General features: G+C 38.5%; 2 protein-coding genes across 3 annotated transcripts in view; one reads left to right on the top strand and one right to left on the bottom strand.

The window, feature by feature from the left end:
• The window catches only part of CERT1 (ceramide transporter 1), an 80,871-nt gene extending 64,793 nt beyond the window's left edge, over window positions 1-16,078 (top strand). The window contains exons 9-18 of one of the 2 annotated variants that reach the window (XM_058864392.1): window positions 1,176-1,262; window positions 2,197-2,289; window positions 2,884-2,961; window positions 7,225-7,320; window positions 8,001-8,133; window positions 8,268-8,338; window positions 9,647-9,775; window positions 10,509-10,638; window positions 11,875-12,011; window positions 13,149-16,078. In XM_058864392.1, the coding sequence (XP_058720375.1) occupies window positions 1,176-1,262; window positions 2,197-2,289; window positions 2,884-2,961; window positions 7,225-7,320; window positions 8,001-8,133; window positions 8,268-8,338; window positions 9,647-9,775; window positions 10,509-10,638; window positions 11,875-12,002 (945 nt within the window). In that variant the 3' untranslated portion in view covers window positions 12,003-12,011; window positions 13,149-16,078. The remainder of the gene's footprint in view (window positions 1-1,175; window positions 1,263-2,196; window positions 2,290-2,883; window positions 2,962-7,224; window positions 7,321-8,000; window positions 8,134-8,267; window positions 8,339-9,646; window positions 9,776-10,508; window positions 10,639-11,874; window positions 12,012-13,148) is intronic. The other variant, XM_058864393.1, reaches the window with a different exon arrangement.
• A 2,666-nt stretch (window positions 16,079-18,744) lies between these two features.
• Window positions 18,745-19,754, bottom strand: MED18 (mediator complex subunit 18). Its single transcript, XM_058865375.1, has 2 exons — window positions 19,595-19,754; window positions 18,745-19,425 (listed from the first exon to the last, which is right to left on the bottom strand). Exons 1-2 carry the CDS (start codon window positions 19,665-19,667, stop codon window positions 18,872-18,874), a joined length of 627 nt encoding a protein of 208 aa, XP_058721358.1. The 5' UTR covers window positions 19,668-19,754; the 3' UTR covers window positions 18,745-18,871.
• Window positions 19,755-23,460: the final 3,706 nt, after the last annotated feature.

Below are 23,460 nucleotides of genomic sequence, written 5' to 3'. Positions count from 1 at the left end.
GTCACTGCCACTTGAAATACCTTGTTTTCAAGTTCAGATTTTAAGTTCCTTTCTTCCATTAAATTGCATTTCATCGGCATTCTCCTCAGTGAGGTATCTGCCTCAGTTCTATCCTAAGATGCATAAACCAACTTTTGAAGAGTAATCATAGGATGGTTTAGGTTGGAAGGGATGTTAAAGATGATCTAGTTCCAATCTCCGTGCCATGGGCAGGGACTCTTCCCATTAGACCAGGTTGCTTAGTGCCCTATACAGCCTGGCACCGAACACTTCCACAGAAGAGGCATCCACACTAATGTAAACTAACGCACCTGTAATAAAGTAAGCTAGACCATTTCATGTACATTAATCTAATACATTTTCTACTTTCAAGTCATAGCCTGAGAAATAATACTGTACAGATATTTAAGATACATGACATTAGATGAATTGTTGTCACTGAGACATGCAATGTTAAAGAATAAAATAAAGTTGGACTTTGTCTACTAGGTTATGAATCCAGCTGCTTCTTCCAGGTGTCACTGCTGATACACAGTTTTGGGGGTTTTTAATTTGCAAGACTAGGTTGTTTTACAATACAGTAAAAGCAGTAAATGTCATTTTATTAAATTACCATTTTAATTAGTAGACTAGCATTTTCAGTCCTTGATTTAACTCTACCAGCTGTTTAGTGTTAAACTGTTATTTCTGAGAATTTTCAAGAGATCCCCAAAATTTTGTCTTCTTTCATATTTTTGAACACATACCTGAGTATCAGTGCCTTAAAGCACTTTTACACTGAAATACTTGTAATACTTGTGTAATAACTACACAGTTATGTTAATAGATGTACTTTACTGACCCTGTAAACATTTTCAGGAGAAGATATTTATTAATTAAACCCTACATTTGGTGTTAAAGCATACTGACGCTATTACTCAGTTTCCTGGGATTTTTTCTTCTTTATGCTACTATCATTAAATTGTTTCTAGAGGGAGACACTTCCTTTAACAAGAAAAGGTTTTCAGAGAACTTGTAGTCCAAGAATACTGATGAAAATGTTTGAGATTGTCTGTAGAAGAAATTTGCTTCCATCAGTTATATATGAAATATAAATATATAGTTCTAATATTAAATTGAAGTGAAACTTTTATGTCTCCAGAATTTTTAACTAGTTTTTTCTTCTTGTGCTCTAGGAGGGTCCTAATAGTCTGATTAATGAAGAAGAATTCTTTGATGCTGTTGAAGCTGCTCTCGATAGACAGGATAAAATGGAGGAACAGGTACTAAAACTTGAAAAATGTCTTAATGATGAGCACTTCCTTATAGACTTCTTTGACTTACAGTCTGTTCTGAGGTGTATCTCCTGAAGTTCTAGTTATTTTATTCTAACACTGATCAGGGAATTTCCCTTCCTATTTTTACAATAAAATATTGTTGCTTAATGTTGATTTTGGGAAAGTAACTTCATAGCTTGTCTAGAAAAGAACAGTGTAAATGCTAAGTTTATTGAATGTCTCTAGTTTCTAATTCCTAAATAAATGTCCTGTATGAAAATTATCTATATGTGACTGCTGCCCTTTTAAAATAAAAATATCAAATACTACAGCTCTCTCTCAAAATGTAATAATTGGTCTGAAGTTCCTTTTTACTTTCATGATATATGGAATAGGAAAGGCATAGTTCTGCTTGGCTACTTCACTAACTCATTTCTTGAATACACTTCAGTGACAAGTGTCAAAAAGGGATAAGATGCATTCTAGAAAATACACAATACGAGAAATTATAGTAGCTTATAAAATAAGATGAAATAACGAAGTTGTACATCCTTTGCCTTAAAAGAGTTTATGCTTAGGAATATAGTGAATAACAATGACATGAGATTTAAAAGACTTTCTAGTGGACCTGTAGTATCCAAAAGAATTTACCTTATGTTGGGATCTCCTAGCAAAGAGCAAAGGGCTTGAGTGACTGTGATAGTACTACATGGATTTTTAGTGCTGCCAGTGTGTTTTCCTTAACTCAGAAATACACCTTGAAGTTTGGATGAATTCAGTCTTCAGGCCCACTCACTGAGAATTCCAGTGGGATGACAGCTTCATGCCTGTCATGGACAGCATTAGTTGTAGGCACTATGTAGATTGAGCATGACTCACTTTGTTTCACAGTCCACCCCGTAGCAGCTGACTAATAATAATTAAACCTATGTTGTTGCAGTCCCAAAGCGAAAAGGTTAGATTACACTGGCCAACATCCTTACCTTCTGGAGATGCATATTCTGCTGTGGGGACTCATCGATTTGTGCAAACAGTAAGATATTTATCCTGGTCTTCTCAGTATAATGGGCTGGTCTGTGCTGTTTCTATGTAACATTTTATATGGGTAGGTGAGATTTTTTTGGTGTTTCTAGTAACTTCCAGTGGCCTACTTATTTCCAAAAAAAGTAGCTGGAACTGAAGAAGGACTGCTTTTTGTCTTGGCTCAAAAGTACTGATTTGAGAATCTATTTAGAATCCTCTCTATTTGTATCAGGTTTCTCAGGCAGAAAAAAAGGAAAAATTCCAATTGGCTAACTCCAGTGTTTTCAATATACCTTCACCCACATTCATTGAACTGGTTTTATTTAAAAAAAAATTAAAAATTTAAAAAAAAAAAATCAGTTGGTTGTATCAGAATCCATTGACTTGTGTTATAATGTTACTGGAAACATTGTGCTCCTGTCAGGGCTACACTGGGAGCATAATATATAATAGGTGCATGAAATCAGCATTTGCTGCTGTGCTTGCTGCTTATGGTGCTTTTGTTTTCTTTTTCTTCATTATCTTGTGCTTGCAAGTTGGTACTGAATGCTCTGTTGTGCCTTTGTTCTGATTACTTGGTTTTTTCTTTGTCTGTCTCTGGTAGCCCTATAGTCGCTCTTCCTCCATGTCTTCCATTGATCTAGTCAGTGCCTCTGATGATGTTCACAGATTCAGCGCCCAGGTACTGTATTGATGTGTCAAGTGGGGGTTGCATATCTTTGCTCTATTTCATCCTCTTTTCTAGAACCTGGTTTGTTGTTTTGTTGTTTTTTTTTTTTTTGTTACGTCAATCACTGCTTGCTTTAAACTAGTACATTGAGACAAACAAAGGAGTTCTCTATTCCTGTACTAAATGGTTGTCTTTCTTTATGTACAGCTTGCATGCATACCACTTGTGCAGAGGCCCAAATCTTATGAAAGCATTTGGTTTACTTCAGTAGCTTTAATAAAAATGCCTATAGTTTGAAAATTTTGTATCTCTAGTTATAATGAAAGTAGAATGTTTTACAGAGGCTGGAGAGGTTCTTTGCTTCAGATTGAATAGTTTTTCTTGCTTTTAAATCGAAGGTTTGATTTTTGTCTGAAGTGTTCATTTGTAATGTTATTAATACATTGAATCTTACAGTTCACTGTTACTGTTTTTTACCTCTATGACTAGTTTGATTACCAAAAGGCCATTAAACATGTTGAGAACAAGACTGTGGGTATGACAAATCATATTGAAGACTTTATGTATATTCACTTGTCCTTCAGAAACTAAGTCTGACATCCTGAATATGTCAGTGTTGCAATACTAACATATTCCAGTAATGTACAAAATTACTTTAGGTGCTTACTAGGAAGATGATAGTTTAGAGTAGAATTAGGTAAGTTTTTGCTTTTTAGTCTCCAAAAAGACTAAAAGACTAGTTCAGATATGTTATTCATGCTGTTTCTTTCCTTCTGTGGTCCATATGTGACTGTGAATCTGGAGCTTCATTCTGGGATCTGCTCTTCTGGAGGCTTTTTAAAGTATTAGCAAAAGCTACAACCAATCTTTCTTCTTTTTTTTCCAAACAGGATTTTTTTGTTGTTGTTTGTTTTGTTGTTTTTTGTTGATTTGTTTGTTTGTTTTTTAGCAGAGCCTGGAATTTTATTACCTGCAGACATTACTACCAGCTTCATGAGCAGGACCAACACTTAAGGACTAGCCTAGTGGACTAATATTCCAAGACCTTTTGCAGTCAGTTTATTTCTGAAATCTGAACTTACTGAAAGGGAAAAAGTATGCAAGTCCTATTGCACAGCAGCGATAGGCTCATCTACCAATGCTCCAGTAGCTGAGTTTGTTTTCTAAGTTGTTTTTTCTTTGGAGGGGTAGTAAAGTGAGGGGATAATGAAGTAAGGGAATAATAAATAATAGAAAGCAAGTTTGATTGCCAAGATGGAAGCTAGTACTCTGTCAGATTGTGGGTGCAGAGATCATACAGCATAGGGGAAACTCATATTTGCCAAGATATTTTCACCTTTTCTATGCCTGTATTAACATCTCATATTTCATATGATTCATATGCATTCATATGATAAAACTGAGTTTTAGAGCACCACTGTGACTGCAGAATTGGTCACTTAAAAACAAACCTGAGGTAGACCAGGTCCTTATCACAATAATGCTGATGGTTAAGTATCAGGATCAAATGGACTGGAGTGAAGTTGCTCTTTTTGCCTGCTGCATGGATTATGCTACATGAAAGTCAATATGAAGTGCCTCCTAATCCAGTTTCAAGTTAGTGGACTCACTTTAGAAAGTATGAATATCCATCCCCACATGCAGTTCCACCCTCCAAGTATTTTCCCTAAAACAAATTTTTTGCCTTATTAACAAGTCACTCCACCTGCTCTGGAGTTTCAGTTCTACTGAACAAGACAACAGAGAGCATGATGCAAACCTTTTCATTCTATCTGCTGTGGATTTCATTAAAAAATGAAAAAAAATTGGCCTCTGTCCTCAGGCTGACAATTTGGCTTTAGGAAGGCAAGTTCATATCTTGATTCTTAATAAATGTAACTATTTTCCTAGACTTTATGTGAATGAAGCCAATTTTATCAGTAAAAAGTCAAGTAGCAACTTGCAACCATGTTTTTTAAGACTGAGACGTAGAAATATGTATTCTGATGGGAGCTGTTTCTTCCGTGTGCCTCTAGAAAGGCATTGTTGTCTCTGCCAGTTGAGTGGGAGTTCAGATCACTTTCTTTTAAAGATCTATCAGCTTTGTAATAGGTTCTGAGTTGTTCTTAGGCCCTTTGAAAGGAAGAACTTGCCACTCAAAGTTCAGGTAAAGGCTGTATGGCATACAGGTTGCAAGTATTTTTGCAGACCATTCTTGTAGCCAGCTAGGAACCCAGAAGTAATAGAGAGCCTCTCAGGTGAGAGAGAATTTTTTAATCTTGACTGTGCCTCTGAAATAGGTGCAGGTTGACAGATAGTGACCAGTGCATATACTAAATACAGTTTGTACAGACAGTGTGCCCAAGCAGGTTGGGTAGGTACTGCATTTCCTGGTGAAATAGAAGTCTGTTTAGATTGTGTTCCTGTGGATGCCTCCTTCTCTTCTTTACTTGATATTTCCATTATCCCTTTGCATTTACTACATAAATCAAAAAGTATCAAAAGACAAAAGTAAATGTATAAAGCATAGCTTTGTCCTTAATAAATTCAGAGGTGGGATAGAAAATACATAAAGGTCTGAAGGTAATAGCAAATGTTGCAAGTATGGCAAGGATTCCATTGTTACAGAAGTGTGACCTAGAGCTAATAAATTGAATATGTAAATAGCCCACATTCTTACCTGGTTTGTAATGTATTGCTATTGTTTCACTGGGAAAAAAGGAAGAAACTTTTGGAGGAAACCTGCTTAGTGACTGGCGGAAGAAACTTTTGGAGGAAACCTGCTTAGTGACTGGCAGCAAAAGTTGTCTTGTCTCGAAGCTGAAACATAAATCTTGGTGATGCTTTTTGTTCACTGAAACTCAAAACCAAAGCACCAAAAACCTGTATTGATAATTTTCCCTTGTCTAGAGAAGTCCATGCTTAGTTAAACTAAGACAAACTAGGATTTTCATCCAATGGATTTTCTTTTTTCATGCTGTACTTCTAGATTTTTATTTGATTCAGTTACCTTTTTCTTTCTGGTCTTAAGTGTACTGCCTGTTGAGTACATAGTACAAACAAAATTACTGCCTTAAATTAAAGGTAAATAATATTGTTCAATTCCGTATCAATTAAAAAAAGATTGTTACTAATTTTGCTTTCTACTTGTTTTCATACTTTCTCAAATATATTTTACATATTCTACTGCACACTAGGCTTCATACTTTTGTAAGTTGTACAAAAGCACCCTAGAATTTAGACAGCTAATTTGTGATTGTGCACTTCTTCAACTAATCTTTGTATTGGTCAATTAACTAATTTTGTTTGTAGTGCTTTTCCTTTTAAAAAAAAAGGATATTTCCAGTAGTTCAGGGAAATGCTGTGAATCATGTGGACTTGCTGCTGTGATAAGTCTTCGTAGTCATCTCTTTTCTGAGTGGAAAAAAGTTGTTAAGGTGTTTTGAATATTTAAAGCATTACACAGCAATGGATAGCCTATGCTTTTGCTTCTGTTTTTATTTGGGGCATTTGGAAAAGTGCGGGGAACCAAAGAAACAGAATAATAGATTAGATCTAAAATAAGCGTCATCTTCCTGTCCGAGTATCCATTTTCATGCATGTTGTATGGAATAAAAAATGAGATACTCACATAGCTTGATAAAAATATGGCAAATACTTGGCTGTAAAAAAAAAGGCACAGCTGCTAGCAAAGTAGGTTTTAAATGAACATTTTATAATTACAGAATCTCTGTACCATCATAATCCTTTGAGTGTGTAGGCATTTCTGGTTTTTTTCTAGCTGTCAACTGTGTAAAGATGCCACTGAAAAAGAGCAGGCATGCTTTGCTTATGGCTGTTTTCTTCACTGCTCTTCCAATGACTTTTGATATGCATTTGCTTTTTAGAGCTTGTTAGTCTTCCTCCCTAACCCCCTGCCTTTGTTGAGCTTTTTAAATGCTCTTCAGTGAATATCTTACAGCGCATTGCAATTCCATTTAGAGGTACTTGTTCCTATCTGCTGAAATAAGGAACTGATTTCGTAGGAGTGATGAGGTTTGACAGTTTAAAGGCACAAAGGCAGGATAGGAAGTACCCACGAAGTGCGAAGTTGGAACTGGAATCAAGATTTTGGCCTTTGTTTCCAAAGGCCAGCATCATTTCCTTGTTCCTAACCTAACAGAGAGCTCTCTCATTCAAATTCAGCTCCTGCGCAGGAATTGAAGTATTAACTTGTGACTTCCAGTGCAGTACAGTATCTCCCCAAAAAGATGGAAGGAATGAGTTAAAAATGCTTGGGTTTTTTTTCGTTTACAGGTGGAAGAGATGGTACAAAACCACATGACTTATTCCTTGCAAGATGTAGGAGGAGATGCCAATTGGCAGCTAGTGGTAGAGGAAGGAGAAATGAAGGTAAATGTTTCAGATTTGATTAATTTGTATAAGATGATACACTGTGAATACAGATTCTTCCAGTGTACATTTGGCAGCATTACCTTCACTGCTGGACTCTGTGATCTTAAGGGTCTTTTCCAACCTTAATCATTCTATGAGTTCTGGAAATACTATCAATCAGCAATTTATGCTATTGAAACTTCTCTCTGGGAGTACCATTGTTTAGGTTGGGACTGGGGTCCATGAGAACTGTGGCTTCTAATATATTTATTCATACAAAATTCTGTGTAACTCTTGCAATAGATTAATCGTTGCAGATCCCTTTCTCATTCCCTCCTACTTAAAGCTTGGTATCAAAGTAATGTGTAAATTCTAATGTGTATAAAAATAACAGGAGTAACAAGCTACAGTGTTGGCTTCTCCACTGTGCTTATGAATCCATGTGGATAGTGATGAATAAGATAGCTTAGTCATTTTTGGAGTAGAAACCTTAAAGTACTGATATTTCAATGTGAATTGCCGTTTAAGAATGTCTTCAATTGGCGTTACCAGAGAACACTTTTGTGGCAAATTATTCATGTGTTGATCTTCTAGGTTTGTTGGTTTGGGTTTTTGTAAACTGATGAAATTTAAACAATTAAAACATGAACAGTTTTGACAGTTTCTGTTCTACATTGTTTCTTTGTGTTCGGCTCTAGGTATACAGACGAGAAGTGGAAGAGAATGGAATAGTTCTAGATCCTTTGAAAGCAACCCATGCTGTTAAAGGGGTAACAGGGCATGAAGTTTGCCACTACTTCTGGAATGTTGATGTTCGTAATGACTGGGAAAGTAAGTCATTGGTTCTTCAGCTTTCCAGGTTTATCAGCAAGAATAGTATTTACAGCATTGTCCTATTGTCTGTGACTGTTTACTGATGGATTTTTTTCCTTCCCTCTTCTCCCCTGCTCCCCTCCTTCTTTTAGCAACAATTGAAAACTTCCATGTTGTGGAAAATTTAGCTGATAACGCAATCATCATTTACCAGACACATAAGGTAATAACAATTCATTTGCATACCTTACTGAGACATCTGAAGCATGCGTGTTCCAATATTATTCTGAATACTTTACTGGCTTAACAACTTAAAATACTGTTCTGGACAATATTCCAGAACAAGTTCTGTATTAAACTCCAACTTCCATCAATTTTTTTAACTTTTCTTGAGGGCATAGTTGGTTGTGCATGTGTCTCATAGAGCTTGTAGTAGCAAGTGAGGCTTGCTTTTAATCTCACAATTATATCATTGCCAGCAAGGCCAGAGTTATCCAAAGCAAGCAAAGGCAATAAATCACCACTGACTACAAGGAAGAAACCTACACCACTGTATCTGGTGGTTTTTTTGCAAAAATGCATGTTACTGTTCACCACAATTAGTTGATATACCTCCTGATAATGCAAGTGCTTTTAATCATTCTTGTACCTTAATTGTTTTTTTCCCCAGAAGTGGTTCTGCTGTCAGTTTATAAAAATGTTCATTTGAATTATAGACCAACAACTGAAATGTAAAGATCTAAAAAATCTATTGGAATGAATTGGAATGAAATGTGCATACTCATCCTTAGTCTTGCTTGTTTCTAATTATTAGTATATTCAGACATTAAAAAAATACTTTTCTTTGACAATTTTACCAGTAGTTCGGTTACATTAAAACCTCTTTAATAGAGGACTCATCATTTTGATTAAGACAGTTGTGTCATCTGTATTGGTGATGGTAAAAGCCAGAACTTTTTTCTCCTATGGAGTGTCAGGAAAATAAGTTCTGCCTATTTTCTTATTTTGTCATACATTTCACTTCTGAAACTTTCTCTTGGATAATATCATTGCTATATCTGTCTTACTAAAGTAGCAGCTTTTTGAAGTAATAATAGTTTTAAATACATCCCTTCTCTCTCTTTTTCTCTGGAGACATAAGTACCTGTAGATGCATCCCTATACACCTAACCATTAGTTCAGTTTGTAGTTTACAACAATTAACTAAAATGCAAACCTGAGTTTGAGGGTACGGGAGGGTAACTCTTCCTATTTTTTTAACTGAAAAGTTCATTGCATTTGGGCACTCTGCATTTCAAAGGCCTTGAAGTTTTGGCTTAATTATTTTTCATATGAAGTGTAGCCAACCTGAAATTTCTGTTGCCTATTTACAACAGCTATGTTCTCCTCCAGATTTCAGAATGAAATTACTAACTTGAAGATGCTTTAACTTAATAATGTAACTGACCTGCTCTGCTTTGCTTGGTTTTTAATTTTAACTAAGGCTAGTAGTTAAACCTGGAAAAGCTTATCTTAAGGTGTTTCTCTGCAGAGAGTGTGGCCAGCCTCTCAAAGGGATGTGCTGTATTTGTCTGCCATTAGAAAGATACCAGCATTCAGTGAAAATGATCCGGAAACATGGATTGTGTGCAATTTCTCTGTAGAGCATGACAGTGCTCCTGTAAGTATTATTTTGAATCTATGAAGTTCTGCTTTTAAACTGGTAATGCATTTGCAGTGCTAGTGTGAGGAAGATTGAGGATTTTTACAAAAATACAGTTGATTTAAACCAGGTGATAAAATTACTTGATGAAGGCGTTCTTAGCCGAAAGCTTTTTTGCCTTATCTCTCGGTTGGCAGATCTAGGGTGTTCCAGCAGAATGGAAGCAAAATTTCTGGAGATGTTGAAAACATTTTAAAGACCTTAGGTTATTTTGTATGGAATAAATCAATATCTCTTCAGTATTGTCATATATACGAGTAGATTTGTATAATTGTAGATAGGGTTAAGTCTCCATTTTTCAGTTTTGCCTTGGTTCTACCGGGTAATAGCAATGATTGTTTTCCTTGGATTGTTATTCCATAGCCTGGTTTCGAGGGAAAAGTTAACTGATATTTGTAAATGCTGATACATTATTCTTGAGGTGTTTCTTTACTGATTTGTCACAACTGTTGAAGTAATGTACTTATAATGTGTTAAGCAACAGAAACTTTAGATTCAGACATTTTAGATTCTTTCCCCATCCACCATGTATTTTTCATTTTACTCACTTTCATGTTACATCCATGTAAATGCTAGAACATAGACACTCAGAAACACTGTTTTTAGAGTGTCTTAGACTTCCTGATGAAAAAATGTTCATGCTCAAGTATGCTGGAATAAGTTTCATTTAAAGCTTTCATATTTTTGGCAGCTGAACAATCGCTGTGTCCGTGCCAAAATAAATATTGCTATGATTTGTCAGACATTAGTAAGCCCACCAGAGGGCAACAAGGAAATAAGCAGGGACAACATTCTGTGCAAGATTACATATGTAGCTAATGGTAAGTATAAAATTTTTCAATATGATATTCATGACAGATGATAATTTTGGGGAGTTGAATACTCGCACAGAAAAAAAAAAAAGTCTTGATGCCTTTTCTGTGAAATCTATATATAGCATCACCTTTGTGTTCATCGCATTCAAAAGGTCTCAGATTAAGGTGCTACATGGACTGGTGAATGGGGTCATTCATTATGTGCTATTCTGGGAGGAATAAATGGAAGAACTGTGCAGCTTAGTCCTAAGTGCATAACCTTGGGATGGAGGAAGGTGGGCAGAAATGTCTGCAACTGGAATTGGCATAGCTTTTAGTTTCAGTAATGGTATGTTGGGTTTTTTCATGTACAACTGTAATTTTTTTCTCCCAGTTCATCTCATTAAGCTGAAAAGCTGCTGGGAGTAAAGATACAGTTCTTATCCCCTGATGCCAAGGTGTAAATATGTTTTGTATAGAAGGAGTAAATATGTTTTGTATGAAGATGCTTGCAAGCTGTATAATCTAGTCTACATTTCTTAATTTATTTTTTTTCAGCTAATAGAATCCTTGGTATTAACTGAAAAATTGTCAAAGCCAAATTGCATTGTTGCTGTACCCAGTATTTAGCAATATATTGTAGTATTGGAGATGCATACTTAATCTGTTTTCTCCCAGAGCTACGAAACACTTCAAGGGTAGCTCATTCTGCCTTTTACTTCTTTTTTAAAGTTTTTAATTACTTAAAAAGTATATTTTCACTGCTAAATTCTGAACTATGACTGTATGCAAAGTGATAGCTTTTTCAGCAGCATACTTCCTCTGTGAATGAAAATGTAATTCAAAATCAGTTCAAATTTTGTCTAAATGCTTTATAATCATTTGCAGGGTGTTGCCTGCAAATACAGTCATTACTGACAAGTTAAGACTGACTCGGCTTTCTTTGAAATAGGAAGTCACTCAAGTCTTTCTCTTTTGTTTCTTGGAAGCCCATAGAGAATATCCTCTTCTATTTGGGCATTTTCCCCAAGACTTACCATAGATCATATTTAATGTTTTCTAAATAATGGCATCATAGATCGAGACAGAGCTTGAGTATTACAAATAGAAAATGCTACAACACAAGCCTAGGGGCATAATAAGAATCTACTGGTGGTTATTCTTTCTTGTTACTTCAGGAAGAGTTACAGAAGTAATGAACTAGTTTTTCAGTATTTAGTGGAATTGCTTTATTTCAGTGTCCTTCTTCCTGCTTATTTCTAGTGAACCCAGGAGGATGGGCACCAGCATCAGTGTTACGGGCAGTGGCTAAACGAGAATATCCAAAGTTCTTAAAGCGTTTTACATCGTACGTGCAAGAGAAAACATCAGGAAAGCCTATTTTATTCTAGTACTAGCAGGTATACATACTTTTGCAATTCTTAACTCACCATTTTAAAGGCCAGATGGAAGTATAAAATCTAGAAATGTCTTTCTTGATTAACAGGGCTTCAGTGCTTGCTTTAGTATGCAATACACTTTTATAAAACGGTCATGTAATTTGTGAGTACAGGCTGCACAAGTTAGCAAACATTACTTTTCATCGACTTTTATTGGTTTTATTGGTTGCAAATTTTTGCATACGTGTCCAATTTACAAGAAGTATAACAGAATGAAGTACTGGTTTTTTCCAGGTATCACAGGCATTTTGCACTTGTTCTGAAAAAATACATACCAAAGTTACTCTAGAGCCTCATGAGGTTTTTATAACTTAAATTCTACTTTTAAAAAAGCATATTTCATAGACTATTAGTACATTTCAGTTTTCTTTTCTATTGACAGAATAGTTTTGACTTAGGATTTTTAATAATGGAACTTTACTGACAGACCAACATGAATCACTAGAACATTTAGAAGATGGCAGCTGAAGTTTTTAGCCTTTCTGATGAACCTAGCAAAGAGAAGGGATTTCCAGATGCTTTCTGAAGTCAGTGGATATATTTTTAATGGTATAGGTTATTGGCTAATCTAAAGTTGTTTCAACTTTATACATGATGATGATAGGACATTAGAAGAAGATTTCTTGATCACTTCAAGGCTATCTGAACCCGTTAGTGTTAAATAAGGCTTAACTAATTTTTGTTAGTTTAGACTCCTGCTATATATTTCTTTTTCTGTAAGTGTCATGTCAAACCACAGAATTCTGTTTAGTTGTGCTAGTGTTACAGCATCATTCAGTCACATCTGAAAATGAGTGTCTCTCACATTTTCTATGTATGACATAGGTTACTTCTGTTTTTGGCTTCTATATACTGTGTCAGACTCCAAAAGTCTTCGTTGTTTCATTCTTCTGTGACAGGTATCCCTGTAAAGATTCACAATTTTAAATGTGAACTGTTAGAGAACTGGTGTAGGTAAAGCATTAAAAACACAAGCCAACAGTTAACAAATGATCATAGCAGTCGTGATGATAGTTAAGGTGTTAAACAAGTTCATTTTACTAGTAGTATACAAACTTTTCAGTGCTATATTCTTTTCTTTTCTTTTCTTACCTGCAGCAATCAGAACAAGACTGGGTGAGCATTCCACATTGGAGAAGTGACCATGCACAGAGCACTCCATGCTGGAACGAAGGATCTACAGTCTTTTTATGGCCCAGGTTCTAGGCTTTGTATACTGAACTGAAGAAGTGTTGCAACAACATGGAGCTGAATATTTAACAATAGCTCTCTCATGCTAACTTTCTTGCTGAATCAGTGTGTAATTATAAACACATGTATTGATAACATGTATATGGCTCTATTTTTATTTGCTTGCTTTAGAAGAAGAGCGCGTACAACTTTGAATCACCAACATGGGCTATTGTGTTAATTTTAAACAAGTTGTAGAATTTTGTTGCCAACCTTCCGAAGATACTTGTGCAGTTTTTGTGCATGTGTAAAAAGCACAAGGAACAAATGCACATATAGCATACTGTATGTGCTTTATATGCACAAAAATCTGTGTAGTATTTTGGGGGTGTTGAGAGGAGTGGCTTCAGTAAAACCAAGGTAATTTGTTGGTAGGTTTTGTTTTGCTTTGTATAATCACAGTTCATTGCTGCTGGTTTCTATAATGAATGAATCATCTTGTTACATAAAATGCCAGTTAATATCTGAGGGCTGTCAATATCCTTATGACTTTGCCTTTTCTATTGTCTTACTCTTATGACGATCTTTAGTTCTGAAGGAGTAAGAGTGTGAAAAGCTTTATTTTTTTCCAGATATCTTTATATTTCTATTGTATTTTTTAGTTATGTAATATGTGCTGCAGATTTTTTGTTATTAAACATAATCCAGAAATATCTAGAAAGATTCTGTATGAGAGGGCAAGAGACTGCCTAAAACCTAGGAGATATCTGTCCATGCTGTCTGTGGACTGCTTTCTTGGATATCTGGGGCTTTCCCAAAGCTGTGAGAAGGTACATTGTAATATTTATTGAAGTAATTTGGATTACATAAAACAACATTCCCAGTCTGGATTGAGGATGAGTACATTATTTTCAGATCCTGCATGTATTTTCCTCATCTCAATAAAGCTGTGCTATGAGATTCATGTAGAAAATTATTTGCCTCGTGATAAAAAACCCATCAGAGCTATAACAATGCATAATTCTTCCTGGAAAGTTCCCTTTAGGTGCTGTGAAAATTTAAATGTCAGATGTTTGCCTGCCTTTGATTCTGGAGATACTTATTAGGAGAGGACTGTGTTGGGCTAGTACTGACTGTGAGGTCTTTTACCCATGTCCTGTAGTTGGAGACTCTTCAGAGACTACTCAGTGTTTCACTAAACTGTATCTTGAGGAAAAAAGTTGCAGATACATTTTCTTCAAAAGAAAGCTGAAAGTCAAATTTATTAGATATAGTGTGCTAGGTGCCTGAAAAGAGATATAATACGGTAACTTAGTGAAGATTTGGTAAACGATTCAATGTGATCTGCACAATGTTGAAAAACTTCCCTGTTCATCTTCTCTGTAGAGATGAAACCGTACCTAACACATAATTACACATGCATGCAGATTTCATGCTCCATAACTCTTCCCTTTTTATTTGCCTTTCTCTAATGGTGTGCATGGAATATGCCTTATTACAGAGTTATTCTGTTCATTTGAATATGTAGAAAAGTGCCTAATGGTAATGTTAGTAAGGCAAATAAGATGAAAATTTGTACAGCTTTACTGTATCACCAGTGAGCATTTTATATACCAATGTTAAAAAACAAAATCTTATACCTCAAATGTACTTCATCTTTTTACAATCAACTAAGCAGTGGTACATTCCACCATAGCCACTGATGGGAACTTAAAAAAAAGTCCAAAATATAAAGAGTTTAACTCCTTATTTGCCATTTCTGGTAATTGTTGGAACACAGGCAAGTTTATTAATTTAATAGGATAGCTTTATTTTACAAAGGTATGGAAAGTTTACAAAGCAGTATATAAACTTATATCATTAGTTACATTTGCACTAAATGTGATGTAATTTTGCGATTTATTCTGTAAATAAAATGACACTACAGATACTATTTGTAAAGAGTATGTTTTACTTTTAGATAAAGGCACTGATACTTCACTGTAGCTAGCCCTGCCCAATCAGATTTGTAAGAGGCTTTTTAAAGACTATGGAAGGAGTTACATGACTGAGAAGTCATTATTAATGGACCTCTGAAAAAATAATTTCAAAAGGCAGTAGGCCTCTCAGATTGTGTGAGTAGCCATTAGATCCTTTCTTCTGGAAGGGATGTTGCTTTTATGGTTTTATACAATTTACCCTGTCTCTTGAGCCCATCCCTCTTGTCAGTCACTGCCAGGTCTATGCGCTCCGAGTTCATTTCTTCCTGTTCACAGATCAAGAGTGTTAATGCAGCTGTGGTGGTCTTTGCAGAAGCACTTCTGACTCTAGAATGGTTATTTTATAAGCTGAACCAGTTCAAAAGGCTGAAAATGAAGCAATCATCAGATACTGTGCTCTGGATATCTGCATCTGTTTGGAGAATTTGGATGTTGCAAAACTAAATCTGAAGGACATGACTTGATAGAACTTGTACTGGGAATGAAGATGAGATGGTCGTTATTCTGTCTGAGAACCTGAAAATCTTTGACAAGTTTATCTGTGAAAAATGTAATGCACTTTGAAAAAACTTTACCTTTTACTTAATTGGGCTAAGCTGGCTTATCTGAAGTTGTGCAGATTCTCTTTAATCAGATTGTCCACCTGTATTTTTGTCAAGTTGTAAAGATAATGCTGTATTTGAATTGCCACTGTTCATTTACAGATTTAAAACATGAATCATATTTTTGAGTACCTTGAGTGTGTAGAGTTGTAACTGTTCTATAATAGCTTTATGATCCTAATGGTAAGTTTTAAAAATTTAAAGAAGTTGGCTCTTACATGTTACAATCACAAATTTAAAACCAGTATTTAAAAGTATTAAAAATTATGAAGAAAAATCTTGGCTTCTCGTTATTTTTAACTTTTCAATGGTTGGAGAAACTTAAAATATTTTACCTTTTAACCAACTTTTAAATCAGTAATAAAGTTACATACAATATTCTAGTGCATGGAAAACATTTAACAGGAAAGCAGTTGTTTTACTGAGGTTACTGAGATGAAAACCTGAATGCCATGTTAGTTTATACATTGAAAAGATCATTTTGTGCGAGCAATTAAAGGGGTGTTAAAAGATGCTCCTGGTACAGTGTAGTTACAATATTGAGCACTCCCACAGTATGTCAGCTCTTCATTTGTAGGGAATAACAAGATTGTGGGAACTTCCATGGGAAGAACAGCAATCCAGGACTAAGATGTGCCAAAGGGTAAACTTACAGCTTTTCCAAAGTAAGAGTAATATTTCGTAACCGAGATGAGCTTCCATGAGCCAGTTTTCTTAATAGTAGAAATAGGTGGTGTCTAATGGGTCGATCACAATCCTACCTTTATTTGTTATACAGTGATTTCTACTTCTTTACATAACAATCAGTAAAACTGTAGAAACCTTACAGGTACACAGGACTGGAAGAACAGTTTGAAGTAAATGAAGGCATTACTTGAACAGCAACAAAACTTAAGCTCAGCTGTGTCAGGCCTCTTGTAATACATTGCAAAAAATAGAGTCCTGAGGTAACCTCTGACCTTAGAGAATGCAGCTATTTTCCCTGGCATAAAGAAAGCCCCCAAATTAAAAAAAAAAAAAAAAAAAAAAGTCACATTTCACATTCATGGTCCCATAACTTATGTGTATAATTTAAAAAATTGCATACTTTCCAGTAAGGAGATGTTGAGCATTTCTGTGTAACTAACTACAATAAAATTTGACCCTGGATGACAAGTGATAATTAAGGCTATGCCATACAATTTACTGGTTTGTATTACTAATACTAACCATCTTCAGTCTCCACCATTAATAACCTATGTTTTATAGGAGGAGAAAAATACATTTTGTTTGAAGAAAGGAACACCTTTGAGCATTAGCAACCTCAAAGTGTCCCCAGCTGTAGCCATGGATTCAGTAAGCTCTTCTCTTGCACACCTGCCTCTTCAGTGCATGGACTACAGCCCCAGCATAAGGAAGCCTGGTACTGTGGATTGCTGAAGTTTTCAGGGTTTAAACTAATTCTCCTTAAAAATAGTATTTTTTAAATTATTTATTAATTTGGATTGATCAATAGTTGGACCTATTGTCACCCACAAGACTTCCTAAACTTTTGTGTGCCAAGAGACAGGCCACAGATTGTACAAGTCTGTAGCAAGTGATTCTTAACCAGTGCTAAGAGTGGCAAAATATGACAGCAGCCCTGAGGATTCCGATTTCCTGGGGCAGGACTGCAACTCAACCATGGAGCAGCCTGGCACATGCAGCTCTTAGGAAGTTATGCCCTGCCCTGTATATGAAGGAATTTCAGCTCGGAGACCCAGGATAGTGTGCTGTCTTGGTGAGGGTGAGTCATGCCCAAGTATGAACAGAATTGTAGGTAGCTGTAGTCTAGGTAATGAGCTGGTGATGCCTCACTGCTGCCCTGCTGGAAATCACTGCTCTGTCTTCAGCCCGAGGGTGCTCAAGTACTTGAGGCTTCCCCAAGCCCCACAGTAGAGCCTGTGGCAGTGGGATATTAGCGCTGAACCAGTTGAACATGGAGCTGTTTATTTAAAACATTTTGAAGCTTTTTCTGAGAATGGCCTCTGCCTTTAGTTGTTTCATAAATCACTTGGGACTGCTGAAGGGTGGCAATGTCTCTGACAGGAGCTGGTATACTTTAGCAGTGGGTGAAATTGTTGTCCTCTGTAAAGAACCTGAGAAATTGAAATTAACTCCTTTATCTTTCCCAATCTTTTTTTGACTGAACTGTAATTGAAAACTCTCAAATTTAATTGAAATGACACTGAATTATTACTGCAATACTAGGGTAACTAACCGTCCTACTATCAAGAGAAGTGCTAAGTAAAATCACCAGTAATTCAAATAGCAGCTGCTAATTTTTTTTGTAATAATTTTTTTAGTAAAAGGCACTTAACACTTTAATACAGCTGTCAGCTGTGAGAAGTCCAGTAATAAAAAGTACCCTGTAATTTACTTTCTAATTAACTAAAACTGTCCTAATTAATTCCACTGAAAATAATGGAACATGTTAAAAGATATGAAAACCACTTGCAAATGTTAGTATTACTAGGTTTTCTTCCACTTCTAACTTTGGTTACATCAGAAGAAACAGTTTCCTTAACAAGTAGCTGTTCCTGTCACATAATCTTTGGTGAAGAGGTGTACTGTTAGTTGCTCTTTTATGCAGCAGTTTCTGTGTTTATGCTTGTGTGAGACAGTACCTCCTGCATTAAAGGGTATTAACTTCATATATTACTGCAAAGACAAATTTTGGATGACTAGGTGCTCAAATGGTGCTCTGAAAAAACTTAAAATAGCAGTGGGATCTGGGTACACAGAGGAATGAAATCCAGTAAGTCTGACATTTTTAAAGTGTTAGGAAATAGGCTTTTTAGGCTATCTCCCTTGCAAGAGAAGGAAAACTATCAGTATTAACATTTACTGATTTTCTGAACAGTGCTAATTTAAAGTGTCCACTTCTGTTCATATTCACAAGTGAAAGAAAACTGCACTCAGTAATTGCAACTGACAAAACCGATATTTAGTACTTTATTCCCTTCTGTTTTGATTTGCCCACAAAAAGCTTTTTAGAAAAACATCCTTTTCTGAAACACAAAACCAGTTCCTTAATCGCCTAGATTTTTAGTCACATTAGTCTTTTGGGGTCAATTTTCTCCAGGTGTACTAGAGGCTTCAGCTGCTCAGCAAAGTTCCTCATGTCATCAGAAACAATGTCCTGCCCTCCTGGCGCGACTACGTTGAGCTCCACCAAGTAGGAGAGGGAGAGCGGCTCAATGCTCTCCGTGTTTCCCGGCATCAGTATGCGGAAGATCTTGTACACCATGATCTTCATGATGCCCTTGCGGAACACGTGCCCTTTGGCCACGAACTCGTGGTCCATGCGGAAGCCCATCTCCACCAGGAAGTCCGTCAGGTTGTCGGACGTGGCGATGTCCACGCAGTTGCGCACGAGCGCTTGGCGGTTCTTGTCGCCTATTTCGGGCTGTCCCAGATAGCGCAGGTGCCAGGGCATCCCGCTCTTGTCCATGGAGCGCCGGGCGCGCAGCACGAAGGGGCTGGCCTGCTGCCCCTTCAGCAGGAACACCATCTCGTGGTCCAGGAAGGTCTCGGGCTCCATGTTGTCGCACAACCCGCGCAGGCGGTGCAGGAGGCTCTCCAGGCTCTGGTCCAGCACGCTCCCTGCGGAGACAGCGCCGCGATCATCGCCTCCCCCCAGGCCGAGCTGGGCTCCCCCTCCACAGCGCGCCCGCCCCAGCGCGCTCCGGCCCGCCCGTGCGCGGCGCCAGCAGCCCCTCCCCACCGCCGCTGCCCGCGGCTGCCCGCGCTGCGCGACCCCGCGGCCGCCCACCTTGGAGCAGGTACTCCATCATGTTGATGGTGCCGCCCGTGACGGGCATCATGGTCACCGGCGGCGCCTCCATCGTGAGCTCCCGCACCGGCCCCGCGGCCTCGGCGGCGGCGGGCAAGGCGGCGGCAGCGCCCCCTGGCGGCTCGGCGGGCCGGTGGGGGCAGGGTCTGGGGCGGGGTCTGACGGGCGCCCCGCCCCCCTCCCTCACACGGCCTGGGCGGGTTCCGGAGGCGGGAGAGGGACCAGGGACGGAGCCGAGCGTGGCCACTTCCGCCTCCGCTTGGCCTGCCGCAGAATTTCCGTATGCTGAGAGTGGCGGGGCAGTGGAGCAGGCTGCCCGGGGAGGGTGTGGAGTGCCCCTCTCTGGAGCCATTCAAAGCCCAGCTAGATATGTTCCCGTGTCACCTGCACCGGGTGACCCTGCCTCAGCCGGGGCGTTGGACTGGATGAGCTACAAAAGTCACTTCCAACCCTAACGCTTCTGTGATGCAGTATTTCGCTTTTTTTCTAGTTTGCTCAAAGCAGGGAATCGGGAGGTAACCCACGAAAGGCTGGTTCTGTGGTTATCAAACCTCTACACTATTTATACCTTTTAACAAACAAAGGCATCAGCGTTTGTTTGCTGTATGTTGTACTTTTCTCCTAATTAGTACTCAAACCCCTGTTTGCTGATTTATCTCTTGCTTTTCCAATATCTAGTAGTTAGTCTGCAGTCATGGTTCTTCCCTCCTTTTGGGTCAGGGTTTGGTGGTTGTAAGAGAAGGTCCGAAGATTTCCCTCATCTGTCTCACAACCGTCTCAAGGACAGAGACTGAGACCCTGAATATCACAAGGGACTTGGTTTGGGGGTTTGGGCCTAGCTGAGGTGGATGTTTGCTAAGTGATTGTTTGCAGATGGTTGCACGGTACACTGCTCTCGTTCCTGCTGGTGAGCAGAGGCTTGATAACCTGCGCAGCGGGTTTTCCACGACTCATGGCTCTCGTTCCTGCTGGTGAGCAGAGACTGGTGCGTGGTGCCCTGTGCAATGGGTTTTCCACCACACATTGCCCTCATTCCTGCTGGTGAGCAAAGACTTGCAAGACATGGATCGCTCTGTACCCTACACCTGCCCCCTGCGCAATGGAATTCATCACAATGATCATCAATCTCCTCTGGTTTTGGCCCTGCGCCCCTCGCTTTGCAAAAGACTATAAAATAATACCCCAAACTTACCTTCCTTTGAGATCTCCCCAACAGACAGAAGACTCTGTGTCGTTGGACAGCTGAGCGGACTTTGACGTTGGTAGCTATAATCCCCTTACTCTCTTTTCCTTATGCTTTGCTTTCTCCTTTCTCTCCCTCTATCACATATTAGTGCTGATGAGCACTCAATAAAGTGTGTTTTGCTGTTTAAGTCCTTGGTTTGCTGATAATCTTTTGTACTCTAAGACCAACTAAAAGAACCACATCACGAATCCCACCTTGCGGATCAGATTTATGTCACGATCTGCAAGGTGGGATTCATGACAGTGGTCAATGAGACTGATCACGGCCATCCACTGCTGGAATTACCTTCCCTCAATTAGTGCCCCCTCCCGCTGCCTTCACTTCTGGCAGCTCATCCAGAGGGTTCATTCATCTTGGCATTGTCTTCTCTTTCCTCAAAACAAAAGGTGAGCTAAACATGCAACATTCGCAGTGCAGTTGCTTAATCATAGCTGTTCAGCTACAGCTACTAATCAACAACTAAAAAAAAAACATTGCAAAGTTTGGTTCAAGTCTTGAGGACCTCAAATCTTGAGAGGCCAAAATTGCAAGGGGCTCGCCGCCAGCCTCACCCCAGCACAGGGGGCACAGTGGAGGAGAGTGGGAGGCCAGCGGGCAGGATCAGCCATCAGGGGTCATCCTGACTGCACCCACAGCCCTCCCCAGGCAGAGGTGGCACATGCAATTAATTTTGTGTAAAATCTCCACCAGAAATGTTCCGTGTTTCTCTCTCTCTCTCTCTCTCTCTCTCACATCAACAGCAGAGGCGCCAATGCTCGGGGTGTTGCAAGCCAGGCTTCAGCTTCTGCAGCAGTTTGGATTAAAAATTGTTACCAGAGGTGCAACACCTATGATTCATTGGTTTGGGAAGGCAGAAATCTCATCTGGGTGTGGTAGGGTGTGCAGTAGGGCGTGCAGTAGGGCGTGCAGTAAAGCCTCTGTTTTCAAAAAGTGATGGAAATTCCCAGTATGCACCCGCTGAATTTGCTCCTGTCAATACCCAAAATAGAGTTATAAATGTGACCTTTCTCTTAGCAGTTTTTTGTGTAACAAGCCTTTGTGCCACACAGAACGTGAACAGTATGGTCTTTATCAGTATCTACACAGCGATGGTAGCCCCTGCCACCCCTCAAAAGATTATATATATACAGGTACAAGCCAAAGACCTGCAAATGAGAAGTGGCATAATCGTGCCCTCCCAGGGCAGTAAAGGTTTGTATCACCCCTGATGTACCAGAGGTAGTTTGGAGTACTGACAAGCAGGGGTGACCTGGGAGGTGCAATGCAACCCATGAGGGGAATATATGTATTTACATAGGAGAGAACCACACCCAAGGAGCTGCCACAGTGGACACACATTGTACATACTCCCCAGATTGCAGATAAGAGGCCTGTGTTGAAATAAAGTAAGAAAACAGTCAACAAGAGGTTTAGGTAATGATTTTAAAAGCATTCCTAAGCTTCAAGGAGCAAAAAGTAGGTTTTCTCTTATATATAACATATATATATAAAGCTTGTATCAGCTATAGTTAGTGTGGTCATCATACAATTAGCATGGAAAAAAATAATATTGAGAAAGATACCTAAGAAAAGTAAAAATTAGTAAAAATATTTTAGCATGTCAGAAGGTGTAATTTCTGAGGTTCACTTCTCTTTGTGGTGATAAAAATTTTCTCTTCTGTCTAGCTGAGGTGCATAATAGACCTAAGAGGATGTCAGTTTTCTGTCTTGAAGTAAAAATTCTTTCAAATTCCACAGCTGCAGCTACCTTGAGTAATTTTGCTTTGCAGTCTGAGAAGCTATGCAATAGTGCAATCCAGAGTATGAATGCTGTTCAGCAGTGGTCATCCCTTTGTAGATCTAGAAAAAAGAGGTGAGCAGATGTGGGCCCACAGCCACAGAATCTCCAAGTATCCTCACCAGCAGTGTGAAAGACAGCATAGCCCTGCAGCTGCTGACCTGCTTGTTACTGTGGGCTTGGAAGATTTGTGGTGCATCTATATATCTTAAAAATATCCTAAAGAACTTTTTTTTGCAGCTGTTGAAGGTAAGATGCAGCAGATACTCACAACAGGTGGCAAGACAGATGGAGGAGGTGGAGAGAAACAAAGATAGAAATGAAGGGTAAACATATTATTCCCAGCCACCCACCTACATTATGTGCAGGTCTCTTGAAAATCCATCTCACTCACCTGTCTGTGTCAGAGAAATGGGATACCCATGTGGGGCCAGGCCTTTATCTCAGCTCTCTGTCACAGGTCGAGTGCTCAGAGCAGAGCTCTGCAGGGAAATCTCAGGTGAAATGAGTGATCCAGCCATGATCACATTGAAATAACACCAGCAGAAGGGAGGTTCAGCTAGATGTAAACAGGATGAAAAGTTACTAAAACTCAGAATTTTTTCTCATTCATGTCACAGACTTGAGGTCTGAATCCCATTTTGTTGTATTTTCAGATTAAGCATACAGCGCTCTCCAGTCACTAATGGTAAATTAACAGCAAAAAGTTCCACCCCACAAATCTGTGTTAGTTTATTGAAATTAGTGCAATGAATCACATATTTAGGCTGGAAAACATCTCAAAGTCATCAAGTACAACTTATGACTGAATGCCACCTTGTT

Source organism: Poecile atricapillus, chromosome Z (assembly GCF_030490865.1).
Source record: "Poecile atricapillus isolate bPoeAtr1 chromosome Z, bPoeAtr1.hap1, whole genome shotgun sequence".
Lineage (NCBI taxonomy): Eukaryota > Metazoa > Chordata > Aves > Passeriformes > Paridae > Poecile > Poecile atricapillus.
This window is presented reverse-complemented; position numbering and strand designations above follow the sequence as displayed.

Bases quoted from the DNA above. Each gene is read 5' to 3' on its own strand.
- MED18 (XM_058865375.1), bottom strand. From the start codon at position 19,667: ATGGAGGCGCCGCCGGTGACCATGATGCCCGTCACGGGCGGCACCATC. The intron at 19,426-19,594 runs GTGGGCGGCCGC...CTGTCTCCGCAG, and splicing joins GATGGAGTACCTGCTCCAAG to GGAGCGTGCTGGACCAGAGC.